The sequence below is a fragment of the Rhineura floridana genome, chromosome 17 (assembly GCF_030035675.1).
Source record: "Rhineura floridana isolate rRhiFlo1 chromosome 17, rRhiFlo1.hap2, whole genome shotgun sequence".
NCBI classification, from domain to species: domain Eukaryota; kingdom Metazoa; phylum Chordata; class Lepidosauria; order Squamata; family Rhineuridae; genus Rhineura; species Rhineura floridana.
In genome coordinates, this window is record NC_084496.1 from 24,497,694 (window position 1) to 24,516,286 (window position 18,593).

Sequence of the window (18,593 nt, forward strand, 5' to 3'; positions counted from 1 at the left end):
TGTATTTGTGAAAATAACATGCAAAAATGCATTATATTGAGAAAAATATGCTTTGCAAAATATGTATATTGGGCAAAATGGCATACAAAATGTGCATCTTAGGAGAAATTCACACTAAAATGCTGATGAATATATCACAAAGTGACATGGAAATGTGGAGAACTGAATTTAAGACTGGAAAAATGAGAAAGAGACAAACCAAAATTAACAGATTCGCCTATCTAGGGAGAGCCTGTGATGGTCCAGATGTCTTCCTCCCCATCTCCTTGAGCAACCTAAAAGTCAGCCAGCTGCCCTCAGGTGCAAGGATGCCCCATCATCAGTCCTGCTCATTTCCCCCTTGCTCCTCTCATCATGTTCTTGCTTGGGAGACGACAGGAGAGCCGGCAGAGTCAGCAAGGAGCAACAGGGACAGGGGTCTGCAAGGACAGACCTTGACAGGCACCCAACCACAGATCAGTGGGAGAGCATCTGCTTGGCATGCAAAAGGTCCCTGTTTCAATCCCTGGCATCTCCAGGCTGGGCTGGGCAACCGGAGCACCACTGCCAGCCAGTGCAGACAATATTGAGCTAGTCTGACTTGGTACGACTTGGTACATGGCAACTTCTTATATCCTTTGTCTTTGGGGAAGGCCTGCAGCTCAGTGGCAGAGCATTTGCTTTGCACGCAGTAGGTTCCAGGTTCAATTCCTGGCATCTCCAGGTAGGGCTGGGAGCGTTCCCCATCCCAAAACCCTGGAAAGCCGCTGCCAGCCAGTGTAGACAATATTGAACCAGATGGACTAAGGGTCTGACTCAGTTTAAAGTAGCATCCTCTGTTCCTGTGCCAGACATTGATGCCAGTCCTGGTGGCAAGGCAGTCTTCGGCTCCCCTGCTGCAGATGTGTGGGGAAAGAGGGAGGCTGGGAAATGGAGGCGAGCCTATTGCTGGGGTGAGATTTTAATGGGAGGGGGGCGTCCCCATGACCAATAGGATATGGATTATTTGTTTTTGTTTTCTAAAATGAATGTGAGGCGTCCCCTTCTTTCAAAAGGCAGCGAGTCACAGTCTGCTCTGCTCCTGTGCCTTTTATAACAGCAAGATTTGTAGCAGAAACCAGTGGGTCATGCTCTTTCTTTGTTCTTCTTTTAAGAGCACGGAAATAATCATGACCCAATGGCAGCAGATCAAATGGCTATTTTGCGCAGATGAGCAGAGTTCAGTAAAGAAGTTGGCAACCTTAGTCCCCCAGAGAAAAGAGGAGGAAATGCCCTCTGTGACAGAAGATTGGGGGGGGGGTCATTTTTTGCAGCTGTCATTTCCTGGTGCCATTTCCCTGTTTCACACACACGCCCCTACAGACAACCATAGTCAAATAGGTTTCCTGTCTCATTTTCACACATGGGTTTCTTACTTTATTTTCTTCTTTCACTTCACTTAACCAGCTCTGAACCTGCCCTGGGAGGAAGCATACAAAACTTTGGGGTATTTGCAAGCTGATGAGACAGAAGACAAATGGACAAAGGGTGTCTGAAAATATCCCCCCACCCCCGGTCTTTGATTTAATTAACTAGCATTCAAGTTTCCAGTTGCAAAACGGCAACAGGGCTGAACAATCACTGAGGCATTGTCCAAGGCCTCTTGGTTCCACAGAGGACCAGGACGAGGATGGAGGCCATCGCCTTGTACAACTTCCAGGCTGATGAAAAGGATGAATTAGCATTTAAGAAGGGTGACACACTGAAGGTATTGCTGTTGCTATTACTACTGCTGCTGCTGCTGCTGCTGCTGCTGTTGCTGCTACTGCTACTGCTACTACTACTAATAATATGCATCAAGTGTACCACCTGGACAAATTATGCACCTGGGGCAAATCTGCATGTATTTGCAAAATGTATTCTGATTTTGCAGGTTTTGGGGAGGGACAGGGAGCCACCCAGTAAGGACTGTCCCCTGCTCAACCATAAGGCCTAGAATCTCATTGATTCGAAAGAGAGTCTCAGTGTTGAATTTGGTGGACCAATTGTTGTGCACTTTTTACATTCTGCACACCACAGCCCTTATGTTGTCTAAGGCAGAAATATGCAGACAATGTTAAATTCAGACTTATTAGACCATCCCTTGGTGGTTTTCAGTATGATCAGTGAGGATTTCTGACTCCCAATAATTTAACAAATGAAGTTTTTAAAAGGCTTCACCTTCTGCACACTTACCAGAGCTCAGTGGTAGAGCATCTGCTTTCCATGAAGAAGGCCATAGGTTCAAACCCTGGCAACTCCAGGTAGACCTGGGGGAGAGACTCCTGCCTGAATCCCTGGAGAGCCACTGCCAGTCTGTGCATGCATTGCAATGATGGCTAGTGCTTCAGCACCTTGGACAGCTCCTTGAAAGTTCAGACTAAAACCTGGAGCAGATTCCACTTTCCCAGTGACATGGAGCCACCAGCCACCATTGGTAGACAATACTGAACTAGATGGACCAATGGTCTGACTTGGTATGAGGATTCCTAAGGTTCCTAGCTAAGGCAGGGGAGGGCAGACTTCAGGCTTGCAGGTTTTACTTTCTCAGCCATTCTCAGCGGCTTTTGATACCATTGACCATGGTATCCTTCTGGGCCAACTTGGTGAGATGGGTATTGGAGGCACTGTTTTACAGTGGTTCTGATCCTGTCTCCAGGGTCGCTTTCAGAGAATAGCACTAGGTGGCTGTCTTTTGGCCCCTTGGCAGTTGTGCTGTGGGGTGCCGCAGGGTACCATCTTGTCCCCCATGTTGTTTAACATCTATACGAAGCCCTTGGGAGCGGTCATCAGGAGATTTGGGGCGAGGTGTCAGTAGTACTCTGATGATACCCAGCTCTATTTCTCTGTAACATCTGAATCGGGAGAGGCCGTGCAAGCCCTGAAACGGTGCCTGGACTTTGGGTTGAGGGCCAATAAACTGAGCCTGAATCCTAGCAAGATGGAGGTGATGTGGGTTGGTGGTTCCTGAGTTCATGTAATTGGTCAGTTGCCTGCTTTGGACTCCCTCTGAAAGAGCAGGTCCGTAGTCTTGGGGTGCTCCTGGATCCATATTTCTTGCTAGAGGCCCAGGTGACCTCAGTGGCTAGCAGTGCCTTTTACCAGCTTCGGCTGGAAAGACAGCTGCAGCTATTTCTGGACCGGGATAGTCTGACCAGTGTTGTCCATGCACTGGTAACCTCCAGGCTGGATTACTGTAATGCGCTCTATGTGGGGCTGTCCTTGAGGTTGGTCTGGAAGCTGCAGCTGGGGCAAAATGTGGTGGCAAGACTTCTCACTGGGGCAGGGTATTGCCAACATGTCACCCTGCTGCTGAAAGAATTGCACTGGCTGCCCATTTGCTACCGGGCCAAGTTCAAGGTTCTAGTTTTGGTCTACAAAGCCCTATACAGCTTGGGACCAGGATACCTGAAAGACCATCTTATCCCTTATATACCCAGTTGATCACTGCGCTCTGCAGGTGAGGGCCTCTTTCAGATACCATCTTATTGGGAGGCCTGTTCTGCACAATATAGGAAACAGACCTTTAGTGTGGCAGCACCTACCCTTTGGAATTCCCTCCCCTTAAATATTAGACAGGCGCCATCTCTGGTATCTTTTCGGCACCTATTGAAGACCTTCTTCTTTCAACAAGCCTTTTAAGTTGAGACCTTATCCCAGTCTGCTTCTGTGTTGGAATTTCTTTTTAATATGCTTTTAAACCCCTTTTTTAAAAAAACAGTATGTTTTAAAACTTTTTTTTAAGTCTTCAAAGCTTTTTTTAAAAAATGTTTTTAAAGTTGTTTTGTTTTAATGTGTTTTAATGTCTGTTTTTATGATGTTTTAAAGTGTTTTTAGTTCTTTTGTTTGCTGCCCTGGGCTCCTGCTGGGAGGAAGGGCGGGGTATAAATAAATAAATAAATAATACTTTGGGTTTTACCTGAATCTCTCTCTCTCTCTCTCTCTAGGCCAAACAATTGTGTGAATGGGTTTTAAAAAGTAAATTACAGGTACAAGTACAGGGGCTCCAATCTGGACTGGGACCCTGACTTGGGAGGTTGGGGGTTTGCTCCAAATCAGTGTCCCAGTGCCTGCAATCTACTTTTAAAAAGCCATATGCACAAATTGCTAGTCGTACAAATGGCATCTCATCCAATATCCCCCTAAGTAAGGTTGCTGAAGTGAAGAAAAGCCTGAGGGGAAGCAGCCAGGAGTGGATTTGGGTGGTACAGTCAGGACATTCTTCTAAATGTTTAGTCTGAATCCTCTTTTGTGCAATTTGAACCCTTGAGTCCAAGTCTCACCTATAGAGCAGCAGAAAACAAATTTGCTCCATCATCATCAAAATTGTTTTTAGACCTTCAAATATTTAAAGATTGTTGTCATATCGCCTCTTAACCATTTCTTCTCCAGGCTAAACATATTCAACTCCCTCAACCTTTTCTCATAGGGTTTGGTCTACCCTATCAGTGAACACGGCTAATATGCTATTGTACATTATTGTTGTTGCTCTTAATAATAAATAAATTTTTATCCCCCCTTTCCTCCTAAAGGGAGCCCAGGGCAGCAAACAAATAATAAAGCACTAAAAACATCTTAAAAACATCTTTAAAAAAATTCCAATACAGATGCAGACTAGGATCGATTCATTGTATTGTACTTCTATATTTGTATTGACTGTTATTGTATTTTCTTTTGTATTAATTTGTTAACTGTTTGGGAGCCTTGGCCAACAAGCGATATGGAAATAAATCCATGGTGATTATTCTTGGGAGAAAGCTTTGCACTTGGGGACATATTATTTGTGGATGGACAACACAAACTCCACACCTGCACACTGAAATAGCGAAGAGAAATAGCCTCCCTCCTAAGGATGGGGAAGAAATCCAACCTATCAAATGTGCACTTTGCCAAACAATACACAAACCAAGACATAGCCCCCCCCCCATTGACATTCGTACTTCTCCAAATTTTGCAGTCCAGTTCTCCAGCTAGGTAGTATGTAAAAAAATGCATCTGCTCGGGTAAAGTGTGCCCAAAAGGGCATCTATTTGTAAAAATAACATACAAAAATGCATTCTATTAGGAGCAATTGCTTTGCAAAAATATGTATAGTAGGCAAAATGGCATACAAAAATGTGCACATTGGCAGAAATTCACACCAAAATGCTTTGAATGCTCATGAGTACTTTAAAATAAAATCTCAAACTGATGTGAAAATGTGGAAAACTGAAAAATGGGGGACAAATTGAAGAAACTGAAATTGACAGATTCACCAATCCCTGCTTCCCATTGACAGGTACTCCTGAGAGGGACCCCAGAATCCTAACACATCCATTGTTAGTTTGCTACCCGTGATTCTCTGTTGACAAATCTATGCTCCAAACTCATATTGGAATTATATCAGTCTAACTGTCCTGGTTCCTTGCTCCTCCCACACAAATAGCTTCAGATTAGGGATGGAAGGGTCTGTCAATTTCAGTTCTCTCAGTTTCTCTGTTTTGCATTTCTCCAGTTTTAAATTGAGCTCTCCACATTTCTGCTGCAATATGCAATTTTTTTAAAAAAAAATCCTAATGTAAATTCTTCAGCATTTAGCAAAAAAGTCTCCTAATAAAAACTTCTTTGTCTGCAGTTTTGACTAATGTACAGATTGTTGCAAGCCATTTCTCCTAAAATAATGCATTTCTGTATGTTATTTTCACCAATATATCCTTTTTATGGACACTTTCCCCTAACATATGTATTTCTGTAAACATTTTTTGATTGGAGAACTGCACCACAAAATTCAGATCAGTGCAAATTTCGAAGGACAGCTGTGTTTTGGTTCTCATGTTGTTTCAGAAAGTGCAAATTTGATCAATTCGGCTTTAAATGCAAACTGATTGAATTTCACCCCTACTTCAGACTGATGGGGTGCTGAGAAGCCCATGATAGACATCACTGAAGTTTCTTGAGTTTCCTAGAGAGAGGGAATTACATTCCAACTGTTCCCATTAAGCAGACAGTGGCCCTATTTTCTGGTTCCTGTGTCCGTTTACCTTTTAGCAATACCTTTTTTAAAACTGGGGAAAAATGTGGATGCATTTATTTTTCCCCCCACTGTGTGAGTAAACTGACCACAAAATGGAAACTCTCCCAGTCATTTATTAACACACCCAGCTTCAGAAGCCAGTGCACCACCAGATAGCTTACAGCAGAGTAAATGAATAGCGACGGCTGTGGATTGGCTCCAGTAGCTGTGCCTTTTAACAGCCGCAGGATCTGCCGCAATGAACAGGCGGCAACTTTGTTTGTTTAAATATGTGCAACCTACACTTTCATAAAATGTATCAAGGCAGTATACAACATACAAATAAAATCAGTAGAAGTATTCATAAGTTAAAAACATAATTAAAAAACATCAATAATAATAAATGATCTTTCCTCCACTCTGGAGGACACTAGGTTGATGAAATCTGCCTTAGCGTATCCAGGCCCATAACCTTTTGGGTAACCTGGAGTCCTCCAGATGTTGTTGGACTCCAACTCCCATCAGCCCTAGCCAGCACACAGCCAATGGTCAGGGACGATAGGGCAGGTAACATTTCTCACATTTTTAACAGATATTTGTGGGAGACTCAAGGCTGGCTGCTGAAATTTGAATATTATGAATGTCTGAAGAAGCATTGAAACAGTTTAACAATCCGGAATAACTGACATCTGCACATTATTGTGTCATTTTCCATTGCCTGTCATCACCGGGTATTCTTTCATATATTCACTGTGGCAACATTCCGCATTGTTATATGTTGCTGTTTCAGGTCCCATGTTCTGGGCCTCTCAATATAATTATTCATTCTGTTATTCACAGTCATTGTGCTTGCCTTTGCTAGGTTTCATTTCAGCTGCATGCCACAGTGTTGTCCATTTTCCTTTGCAATTTGGGGTAGGGACTTTTCCCGTGCATTTCAGGGATGATAGGAGCCAGCAAACCTCTGGAGGGCCACAGGGCAGCCACTTCTAGCTTCGGCCCTTAAACTGAGCCCACAAATAAAAAAAGTGAATGCAGTTGGGGTTATTATTAGATTTATATAGCCACCCAGCAATAAACATTCCCACACCCCAGATGGCTAAATAAATAAATATTTATTGACATTTAATAAAATATTAAAACATACAGTGTACAAAAATATATGATGTATTATTTGTGTAATATGCTGTGGTGCTGTTACTGTCTATTTTTAGGTGCTAGGCAAAAGCCTTTTTGTACACCGGGCAGGTGGCCCTTAATTTGGAGGGTTCTTAAGTATGTTTGTGGCCTTTTTATGCTCATCTTTTGGGTAGGATTTCTCTATATACTGTACACTGCATATATTCATAGATGAGCATTTTGGATTTTTAGGTTATCCTTGTTCTCATTTTTTGTTTTAATGTATTGTTTTTACACTGGAAGTTGTTTTGAGACACTTTCCTGTAAAAATGGATGCAATCATAATGATGATGGTGGTGGTGGAGGAAAAAACCCCCATAAGGCATCAGAGAGAGACTTTCCTTGAATAAAGGCAGATAAAATAATTTAGACCACATTTAAAACAGTTAAAAGTAAAGTAAAAAGGTTTACTTTAAAAATGTGAGTAAAACGGTTTTCACTGGAACCAAAAAATGATAAAGCCTGTGCCAGATGAGAACAGAGTTGTGGCTATTAAACCACATAGGACATGTTTGCTTTCCTGCCAAGGAGCCCTGTGCTTCTTATATGTTTGCACACTCTTTTCACAGGAAGGGCAAGCATGGCAAAGTGGTTAAAGTGTCGGAGTAAGACTTGGGAGGCCAGAGTTCAAAGCCCCACTCAGCCATGAAGCTCACTAGGTGACTTTGAGCCAGTCATGTTTTCTCAATCTAACCTACCTCAGAGGGTTGTTGTGAGGATAAAATGGGGAGGTGAAGAAGTGTGTACACCACCTTGAGCTCCTTGTAGGAAAGGTGGGATATAAACGCAATAAAAAGTATGTAAGTGATTTGAAGATACTTTGTCTATAGCTAGCTAGCAAGGGACAACAGACCATTGGTAGGGGACCTGCTTTGCATGTAGAAAGTTGCATGCTCTGTCCCCGGCATCTCCAGCTAAAAGGATCAGAATAAGAAAAGGTGATGGAAAGTCCTTTCTCTGCCAGGGTTGCTTCTGCCAGTCAGAGTAGACAATGCCACCCTAGATGGACAGAGAAGTCTGCTAGCCATGATGGGTAGGTTCTGCCTCTGCTGTCAGAGGCAATATGCCTCTTAATGCCAGTTGCTGGGAATCCCAAATGGGGAGAGCGCTGTTGTGCTCAGGTCCTGCTTCTGAGCTTCCCATTGGGACATCTGGTTGGCCACTGTGACTAGGTGGCCCACTGGGCTCATCTAGCTATTCCTGCATTCTTATTGCCTTGGCCAAAGGCAGGGTTCAGTGTTCCTTCCTGTTTTGTGTCTGCAGCTTGCTCTGCTCTGCTGGTCACCCCAGGGAGTTCTTTTGCTACACCAAACCTTTCAGTGCCCACAGAGTCCCCAGGGAAATCTCAGATCCTGTTTTTGCAGCTGGGAGAGCTGCTTCTCGCAATGATGTGTGGGAAGGGTGGGGAACTCAGCCAGAAAAGCAAACAGAGAACCTGCCTTCTGCAGGGACAGGTTCTCGGGTTCGAAACAAAGAGCCCAAATGCTATTATTTGGAGAGGTGGTGTGGGGAAGTGGTTAGAGTGTCGGAATAGGACCTGGGAGACCAGGGTTCAGATCCCTGCTCAGCTATGAAGCTCAGTGGGTGACCATGGGCCAGCCTAACCTACATCACAGGGTTGTTGTGGGGATCAAGTGAGGAGGGGGACAAGAATTATGTACATCACCTTGAGCTCCTTTGAGGAAAGGTGGGTTATAAATGTAATAAATAAATAAATAAACCATTTGCTATCAATCCTCCAGCACCAGTGTAATAGTAATATTTGTTATGATGGTCAAGGCTGTGTGTGTATGTGTAAGAATGACCCAGGATTGCCAATCTTTTTATCCAACTCTGCTCATCTTCTCTCAACATCTTAACCTACAGACATTAGTAAGCGATCATATTTAATATTCATATAGTGAATATTTTCATAGCAATTCACTAAATGAATATGTAAGCTGTTCTGAAAGGCACAAGAGAAAACCTGACTGTTTTTCTTTTCCTCTGGTCGTTAAAATCATAAGAACCCTGCAGGATCAGATCAAAGTTCCATTTAGTCTAGCATCCCATTTCACAGAGTAGCTAACCACAGTGCTTTCAGGAAGCCCACAAGCAAAACATAGCATCCTACCCACCGACCCCCATTAATTAGTTGGCTCTTCCCCAGCAACCGGTATTCAGAGTTATACTGCCTCTGAACATGGAAGTTCAATTTAGCTATTATAGGAGATCTCTGAGCATGGATGACCCACATACACCTTGTGGGTTTTTTTTGACACATTTGGGGGTATTTTATTATGGGGTTTTTTTTGTAAGTCTACATCAATTGGGATTCATCTGCACATGCTGATACCTTCCCTACTTTTCCTATCAGGATTTGATTCCAGTCCTGTTGGCACGGGGGGACTGAGTTCAGTATCAGAAGGAATCATTGTGTTGCTGTTGTCACTGCCATTACTTAAGAAGAATTCATATGTATAAAACATTTACTGTATTTGCTAACTACTGAAGAGTGTTTTACACTATGTACCCTTCACTATGTACTCCTTACAACAACCCTGAAAGGTAGACCAGATTCAGAAAGAAAGATAGCAAAGTAAACTACAACCTGTATCTGAGCTCGGGGTGGGGAGGGGGATTTGATGTAAAATAAACCTTCCCCTTTGGATGTCCTGAAGGCAAACATATGATCCACTTATCAATGTTCACTTCCCCCCACTTCCCTATCCAGGGCCTCTCCTCCTGATTTCTGTTCTCGCCTCTCTTCCCAGCTTCAGACTAATATCTACTCCTTTCTCTCTTTTGCGGGTCTGCAGATCCTGAACATGGAAGATGACCAAAACTGGTATAAAGCAGAGCTCTTTGGCATGGAAGGATTCGTCCCCAAAAATTACATCAAGATGAAACCTCACCCGTACGTAGCACCTGATTGTTCCCTTATTGGTCTTACTTAAAAGCATTTATAGACCACTTAATATTTCTTTTTTAAAAACAAACAAACTAAGCATTGTACAATATCAAAACAATAAGCAATATCATTACCACAAAAACACAACATAAAACCAGTATGACAGTGGTATAATAGCATATAAAACAAATGAAAACAGGGAAGCAGGACATTCAACCAAACAGAAACGAGGTCCATGTGATGCGTCCTTCCCTGGCTCTCCCTGTCAGGTTCCTACCTGCTCGTGGTTACTGCCTGTCTCTAGGCACCACCAGGGACTCCACCAGTCCGGACCGCTCTCTCTTATGATTTCTCTCCCCGCTCTAGCACAGATCTCAACAGATCCCCCTGCTAGGCAACCACCAGTAACGTCCCAATACTAGTATTCCCAGAGACTCTGAATACTGGTATTGTTATTCTCTTCACCGCTGCCACCATTTGTTACAGTTCCCCTTCAGCCTTGGTCATTACCTTACCCTCCCTTCTGGTCTATGAAACCCCAGCCAAGGATCAGGCCTTTGGTAAACCAAATTAAGTATTTATTACAGATAACAAAGCTAACAAGATTAACAAGATTTCTTCTTAAGGCACATAAGCATATGGTTTTACTCAATACTAATCCGAACTCCACCTCCCTCCTGGCAAACAACTCTCTAAACCACACCAAGCAACCCACTCAGTTCTCTTCTCCCCCCCAGATTCCACTCTCACTCTTCCTTTTATACATTCAGCCATTTTAAACACTCAGCCAATCATCTCGCATTCTACTGCCCATTCACTCCCCCTCTTTCACTCCACTTACCATGTATCTTCTAAAACAACAACACTTACCATATATACATTAATATAGGAACATCACATTCCACTCTTATGGCTCAGGGAAAGCCAGGGAAGATATATCTTCACAAGTCATCTGAAGCAACTGCTTCATGCATGGCAGAGGGAAGGGCATTCCATGGCACAGGAGCGATAGCGGACAATGCCTGCTTTGGGGCCACTAATGCAAAGGAGGGGGCACTTCTTTTTCCCCTGCTCAGTGGAGGCTGGTGGCTCTGATGTCAGCGGGGCAGTGAATCAACATCATGACATAACACATGTGCAGATTTAAATGTTGATTATTTTAATCTTTTTAGCCTGTTTTAATTTTTTTAAAATGTGTTCATTACTTGGTTTAACTATTTTATTGATCATTTTAATGTTTTTTTGTAAACCGCTTAGAGATTTTTTACAGTCAAGCGTTATATTAATTTTGTTCAATAAATTCAAAGACAGGCTGGCTTGGCTATATTCCATTTCCTTTGGCTTCTGCCTCCTGCTTGCTCCCTAGTCCTTTGTGTTCCTGGTGATGACGGATTCACTTGCCAGAGCTAGGAGAGCCTGTGTATTGTTTTGGTCCTCTGGCAGGTGACATCATTGGTCCTCCTTTGGAAAACAAGGTCCCAGAGCTGTGGCACTCTGTTCTCCCCTGCCACTGCACCAGGCCTGCCTGCCACTGATTCCACGTCTTGGCTGTCTCATCTAGGTGGTATTCTGGCAAGCTGTCCAGGCAAAGAGCCGAGGAAGCTCTCTTAAAGCGTCAGTTCCGGGGAGCTTTTCTCATTCGGGAGAGCGAGAGCAGTCCAGGAGATTTCTCCATGTCGGTGAAGTAAGTCAAGTTAGGGGGGTTGCAGCTGACAGGTTTATGTGGGGGATTTAGATGCTGCTTATTTTATCTGTTTTATCTTACTGCTGTTTTGTTTTTGGTCATTCTGATGTGGTTTTATCACATTGATTTAAAAGCCTATTTAATTGTTTTTATTGTATTTTTAATGTTTTTATTGTATGTTTTTTGTTTTTTTAACCTGTTGTAAACCGTTTTGATGGGGGGGTTTGTTTACAAAATAGTGGTATACAAATATATTTATAAACAAATAAATTATTTTCATTATAGCATTTACAATGCCCTTTAGCCAAAAAGTATCCCAGAACAGCTTACAAAAATCAGTATGCACAATCTAAAAAAGACATGACACATGAGGAAAAGGGGGTAGAAGGGAGAGCAAGCTCAGGTACAAGTTCTTCATTTTACAGTTCTTAAAGTTACAGTCTTTGGTAGATATGCACTGCAGAGGAATGCAGAAATAATGGTCTGTTAAGACAGGTAGTAGCTGAAAGAATAAAGAAACTTCAGGTTTATTACTACAAAGAGGTGAAGTCATACATACTGAAGCAGCCATGTGGCTTCCACTCAGGTAGCCATGACTAACCAACTGAGAACAAAGACAGGAAGGAAAGGGAGGAAGGGGAGCAGCAAAGCCTGCAAAAACAACAAACATTTTAGAGGAGGTATCAGCAGAGTGAAGGATAGTTAGCTTTTCTATCTATCCTCCCCACCGCTTCAGGTCACTTGTAACGTGTGTTGATGCTTTACTCCCAACACAGCTAATGTCAGTGGCAGTTCTGTCTATCTTGCCCTTGATAAAGAGTTGCACCTTCCCTGAAGTACTTTCCCCCATCCCCACCAATCAGATCAAAAAATAGAGCTGGTAACAACATCCAAGCCAGGATGACAGGACAATTCTTGCTGCACAGCTGACTTGCTAACTGTATGCCCTGATGGGAGAGGTTTCTCTGAAAGACAACTTATAAATCATCCAAACAAATAAAACACATTGGTGATTTTCAAACTACAAAATATGTACCAGAGCAGACGATGTGTGTTGGCCTTTGCAGATGAGTGTCCCGAGCGTGCAGCGCCAGCAATCCAGCAAGAGCAGAAATGCTTGTGAAAAGAAATGGAAGGGTTTTGTGTGCCCCTGATGCTCTTCCCCGAGTGGTACCTTGTTGTTCAGGCTGAAAAGAGCTGCAATAGTATGTACCTGAGAACACTAGAGGGCACTCCAGGTCTTTTTTCAAATGATAGATTGTGTCTATGTAACTTTACAGTTGACAATGAGGACATTGAACTTGTCAAGGATTATCAATACCTCAGCACAGTCATTAACCAAAATGGAGACAACAGTCAAGAAATCAGAGGAAGGCTAGGACTGGGGAGGGCAGCTGTGAGAGAACTAGAAAAGGTCCTCAAATGCAAAGATGTATCACTGAACACCAAAGTCAGGATCATTCAGACCATGGTATTCCCGATCTCTATGTATGGATGTGAAAGCTGGACAGTGAAAAAGGTGGATAAGAGAAAAATCAACTCATTTGAAATGTGGTGGTGGACTGCGAAAAAGATGAATAATTGGCTGTTAATTAAACCAGAACTGTCACTAGACACTAAAATGATGAAACTGAGGTTATCATACTTTGGACACATAATGAGAAGACAGGATTCACTAGACAAGACAATAATGCTGGGGAAAACAGAAGGGAGTAGAAAAAGGGGAAGGCCAAACGAGAGATGGATTGATTCCATAAAGGAAGCCACAGACCTGAACTTACAAGATCTGAACAGGGTGGTTCACGACAGATGCTCTTGGAGGTCGCTGATTCATAGGGTCGCCATAAGTCATAATTGACTTGAAGGCACATAACAACAACAGCAACATTGACTTTTCTAAGAGCCATGCCAATTATTTGGATAACCTGACTGTTCCCAAATATAGGCTGATCTTTTCTAAGGCTAGAATTAACTGCCTTCCTTCTGCCCTACTGGATGGTGGGTTTTTTAGTATTCCATATAAGAAATGGCTCTACCCTTGCAGAGGATGAAGCAATCGAAACATTAATACTTTTTATTTTTGCATACAACATTTATACAAATGAATGAAATAGATTATTTACTCCCATCCTATTAAAATGCCCAGGATGGAAGGACTTTTGACTGGTATTTTCAGCTCCTTACTGGCCAACATGAACAAAATAATTACACAAACTGTTAATTTCTCCTTTGTGTTGCAAAGGCCCAGAAAGGGGTTTTGTTAATTTAATTGTGTCTTGCTTCTGCCCTTAGTTTATATAAGCGCCATATATTTTAACTCTGTGTGTATTTGGGTTTTTCACTGGGTTTGTGGTCATATAATGGGTTGTTGCCAATGTTGGTCCTACTGTAGAGTAGACCCATTGAAATTAATGGACATGGCTAATTTAGGTTTATTAATTTCAGTGGATGTACTCTGTGAAGGTTAGTTGGATCCAACCCTATAAAATGTGTATTATATAAAGGTCGGGCCATTAAATGCACAGAGCTGCTGTTAAGAGCTGGTGTGCATATTCAGAAAAAAACCCAGAGCACGGTCTTGTTACATTTCACATCATTCACAGCTGCATCTGGAGTACTGTGTCCAGTTCTGGATGCTGCACTTTAAGAACAAAACTGGGTCAGATTAGAAGGGCAATGCAGATCAAGTTGAGGCTGTGGAAAACAAGTCCTGTAAGGAAAGGTTGAAGGAAGTGGGTATATTCAGCCTAGAGAAGAGAAGACCAAGATCACGTCCATCCCATACTTTTAAAGCACATGGCTTCCCCCAAAGAATCCTGGGAACTGTACTTTGTTAAAGATGCTGACCTCACAGACCTACCTCCCCATAAACAAATGCTCAGTAAAGACCGGATATAACCACCTCTGAGTAAGCATCGGGCCACCAATTAAGGATGAATGCTCAATAAACAATAAACAGGTCATCTGGAGGAGCCAAAACTCTCTTCTGCTTAGCTTAGTCAGCAGGCTTCTCCCAGTGAAGCTTCTTTATTTAGCATGTAGAGGATTGGCAAATAGCACCTCCCTGCTGTGAAATAAGTGGCTGGAGTACACCACACCCACACTGGCCCAGCAAACAGTCATGTAGTACAGGGACAGCCAACATGGTGCCCTCCAGATGCCATTGCATGACAACTCTCATTGCCCCTGGCCATTGGCCATGCTGCCTGGAGATGATGGGAGTTGTAGTCCAACAACATCTGGAGGTCACCACGTTGGCTCATAGTTAAACTACGGAATTTGCTCCCACAAGATGCAGTAATGGCCACCAGCTTGGACGGCTTTAAAAGAAGATTAGACAAATTCATGGAGGACAGGGCTATCAATGGCTACTAGCCATGATGACTGTGCTCTGCCACCCTAGTCAGAGGCAGCATGCTTCTGAAAACCAGTTGCCGGAAGCCTCAGGAGGGGAGAGTGTTCTTGCACTCGGGTCCTGCTTGCAGGCTTCCCCCAGGCACCTGGTTGGCCACTGTGAGAACAGGATGCTGGACTAGATGGGCCACTGGCCTGATCCAGCAGGCTCTTCTTATGTTTTTATGACCTCCAATGAGTTCAGAAGACTCTTTTAGATGATGATGATTTGAACTCACATTGAGTTCCCACTCTATGGTAGGGGTGAGATCGTTCGCCAGTTTGAAAACATTCTGTCGACCTAACAAGCCGATATCAATTCAAGTTCGTTCTTTGTCTGCAGCCACTGCTTTTACTGATCTGGACGTTTTTTCCCCCTCGCAAAAAAAAATTGATATTAATATCGATATTTTGAAAGGAGTTATAGATAAATGACAGGAGCTATAGATAAATGAAAGGAAATATAGATGAAATTATTCTTAATATTGATATTTTAGAGGCTTTTAAAAAAAATCAGTTTTCAAAAATAGCCACAGAAAATCACTACATAAAAATCTGATCTGCAACAATAGGGAATAAGCGAATTAATGGAAAATTTTGTACCAAATCTGAATTGGGTGGAATTCTAGCACATCCCTAGTCTAGGGGGAGAAATTCAGTTCCATCTGCATTTAAAGCCGAATTAATCAAATCTGCACTTTCTGAAACAACCTGAGATCCGCAACATAGACATCCTTCAAAATTCACACTTTTCTGGATTTTGTGATGCAGTTCTCCAACCAAGCCATGTTTGCAAAGATGCATATATTAGAGTGTGCACAGAAATGACTCTATTAGTGACCATAACAGACAAAAATGCATTATATGACAAGAAATTGCTTGCAAAAATGTGTACACTACTCAAAACAGCATACAAACATTTATTTAGTAAAAGAAATTCTCACTTAGAATAATGGAGAATTTTCATGAGGATTTTTTTTTTTTTTAGAAAAGAACTGCAAATTGCTGCAGAGGTGCAGAGAACCAAATTTAAGACTGGAAGCATGAAAAAGAGGACCAAAATTGACAGATCGTTCCATCCCTATCCCAGTCTTCCAATACCTAGAGGAGAAAGAGATACACAGTTTAAGCAGGGATGCTATTGCTAGACACTTTTTCAACATGGCCAGTTATGGGTAATTTACCGCCTAGCCTCTGCTTTTCCAAAGGAACACAAGCAGCACTTTGACAAGAACTCTGTGACCACGGTTACAAGCACAGCTTTCTCTGTACAACAGATCAATTGTGCCTAATAGCTCTTTTATCCCCTTATTATCCTGCACAGCAATTTCCAGAATGCACTATGAAGACCATCAGGCTCTGGCTCAGTGGGGAAGCACAGCCTTTTCATGCAGATGGCCCCAGGTTCAGTCCTTGGCATCTCCGGGTAGGGCTGGGAATGTCCCTCCCCCGAAACCCAGGAGAGCTGCTGCCAGCCAGTGTAGACAATACTGAGCTAAATGGGCCAATGGTCTGACTCTGTATAAGGCAGCTTTTTAAGATGGTGTGTTCTCTGCTGGGTCAGGTCAAAGACCCATCTAGTCCAGCATCTTGTTTCCATAGTGGCCAACCAAAATGTCTCTGGGAATCCCACAAGCAGACATGAAAGTGACAGCTCACTCCTGCTGTTGTCTCCCAGCATCTGATATTGAGGGGTATACAGGGCCGGTGCTATCATTAGGCGCAGACCTCAGAGGGACGCAGTACTGACCTTTGAGGGGCACAGTTTTGTACAGATTAGTTTTTTTAACCCTTGGAAAAAATGCAACTTAAATAAACTGAGCAGTTTCAAGTTTTGTGCTTTTCATTTTTTCTACAAGACATCTGTTTTTGAAAACTGAAGTTAGCCATTTTTTGGGGGGGGTGCAAGTAGTTAGCTTGCCTAGGGCGCAAAATAGCCTGGCACTGGCACTGGGGGTATACTGCCTTTGAACATGGTGGTTCCATTGATCAATCATTGCTGCTAGCCATTGACAGATGTCTCATCTGTACATTTGTCTAACCTCTTTTGAAAGCCATGCAAGACAGGGGCAGGGCTAATTTCAATCTCTGGTAGATTTCTTTTGTAATCAGAATCCCTGTGGTCTACGGATGTGTTCTATATGGACAAAGTAAATATATATACTGAACATTGTACATACTGAAATGTACATACAACATACATTGTACATTTCCTACCATTCTGCCTTATTTCTACACTTGTAGCCAAAGGTTGCCATTTGCGGAGTGGTGGCTTGTCCTTTTGACCTACTAAAAAGGCTATGATGACAATCCCCATAGCCGTGCCCCATCTAAGACAATACAACTAAGCCAAATTTTGACCAATGCAGATATTCTGGCTTCTGTACTACTGTACCAAGCCTGCTCCCCCGCCCCTCGCGTTTTGCTTAGCATCCAGCCTAATGAAGAGTCTGCTGGACTCAAATGAAAGGTGGCACGAACCTTTAGCTGTGGGTGATGATGTAACCTGGCTCTTTCCTCTGGACCAGGGCCAGAGCCTTATCTCCTTCACCCCTAACAGGCCAAGCCTTGACATCACTTGATGACACAATGATTGCCAGCTGATTGCCAGTGTTTGCAAAGTTGATGCCATTTCCACTAAGCATTTCTCTTTCTATTTTCCTCTCCTGAGCTTATTTGGTGGGCTTCTCTTTGGGGACAGCTTAATTATTTGGCATGCAGAGGACTGGCAAATGATTATTGATTTGGATGATCTAGATACTGCTTTTGCACAAGCCAGAGGGCAGTATACAACAAGACAAACAGAATTTTACATCTATTCCTTTGTCATGGACAGATCACCGCCTATTCAGATTTAGACTCACATTGTCTTCTCCCCTCTGCAAGGGTGGAGGACCAATTAAGATGGTCCATCCCCGGAGACTAATGAATCCTGAGGGATTTCAGAGGGCTCTAGGGAATTTTCCAGCTGATAAAACTGACGTTTGTGTCGAAACCCTGGTCACTCTGTGGAATACGGAAATGACCCGGGCAGTTGACACAATTGCCCCGGTGCGCCCTCTCCGCTGCAGAGCTCAATTGGCTCCTTGGTTTACCTCGGAGCTAAGAGTGATGAAGCAAGAAAGGAGACGGCTTGAGTGCAAATGGAGGCGAACTCCCAACGGCTGTAATTATGCACTTGTGAAGGCCTCTTCTAAACGTTATGTGAAGGCGGTGAGGGCAGCGAAGAAGCAGTACTTTGCTGCCTCCATTCAGTCATCTTGTAACCGCCCAGTGGAACTTTATAAAGTTGTCCGGGGACTTCTACACTCTGGTCCTCCGGATGCAATACAACCATCAGTAGCCCGCTGTAATGAGTTCACGAGGCACTTCCAAGATAAGATCACGAACATCCGCCGGGACCTTGACTCCAATATTGTAGCAGTTGAACCTAATGAGGTGTCCAGAACACAGTCCTG

At 43.1% G+C, this 18,593-nt stretch overlaps 1 protein-coding gene across 1 annotated transcript in view; it reads left to right on the forward strand.

Moving 5' to 3' along the window:
• Nucleotides 1-1,427: 1,427 nt before the first annotated feature.
• Nucleotides 1,428-18,593, forward strand: part of GRAP (GRB2 related adaptor protein) — a 35,060-nt gene continuing 17,894 nt past the window's right edge. Inside the window, exons 1-3 of the mRNA XM_061599423.1 lie at nt 1,428-1,726; nt 9,967-10,064; nt 11,620-11,742. Of these exons, the coding sequence (XP_061455407.1) occupies nt 1,649-1,726; nt 9,967-10,064; nt 11,620-11,742 (299 nt within the window). The 5' untranslated portion in view covers nt 1,428-1,648. The remainder of the gene's footprint in view (nt 1,727-9,966; nt 10,065-11,619; nt 11,743-18,593) is intronic.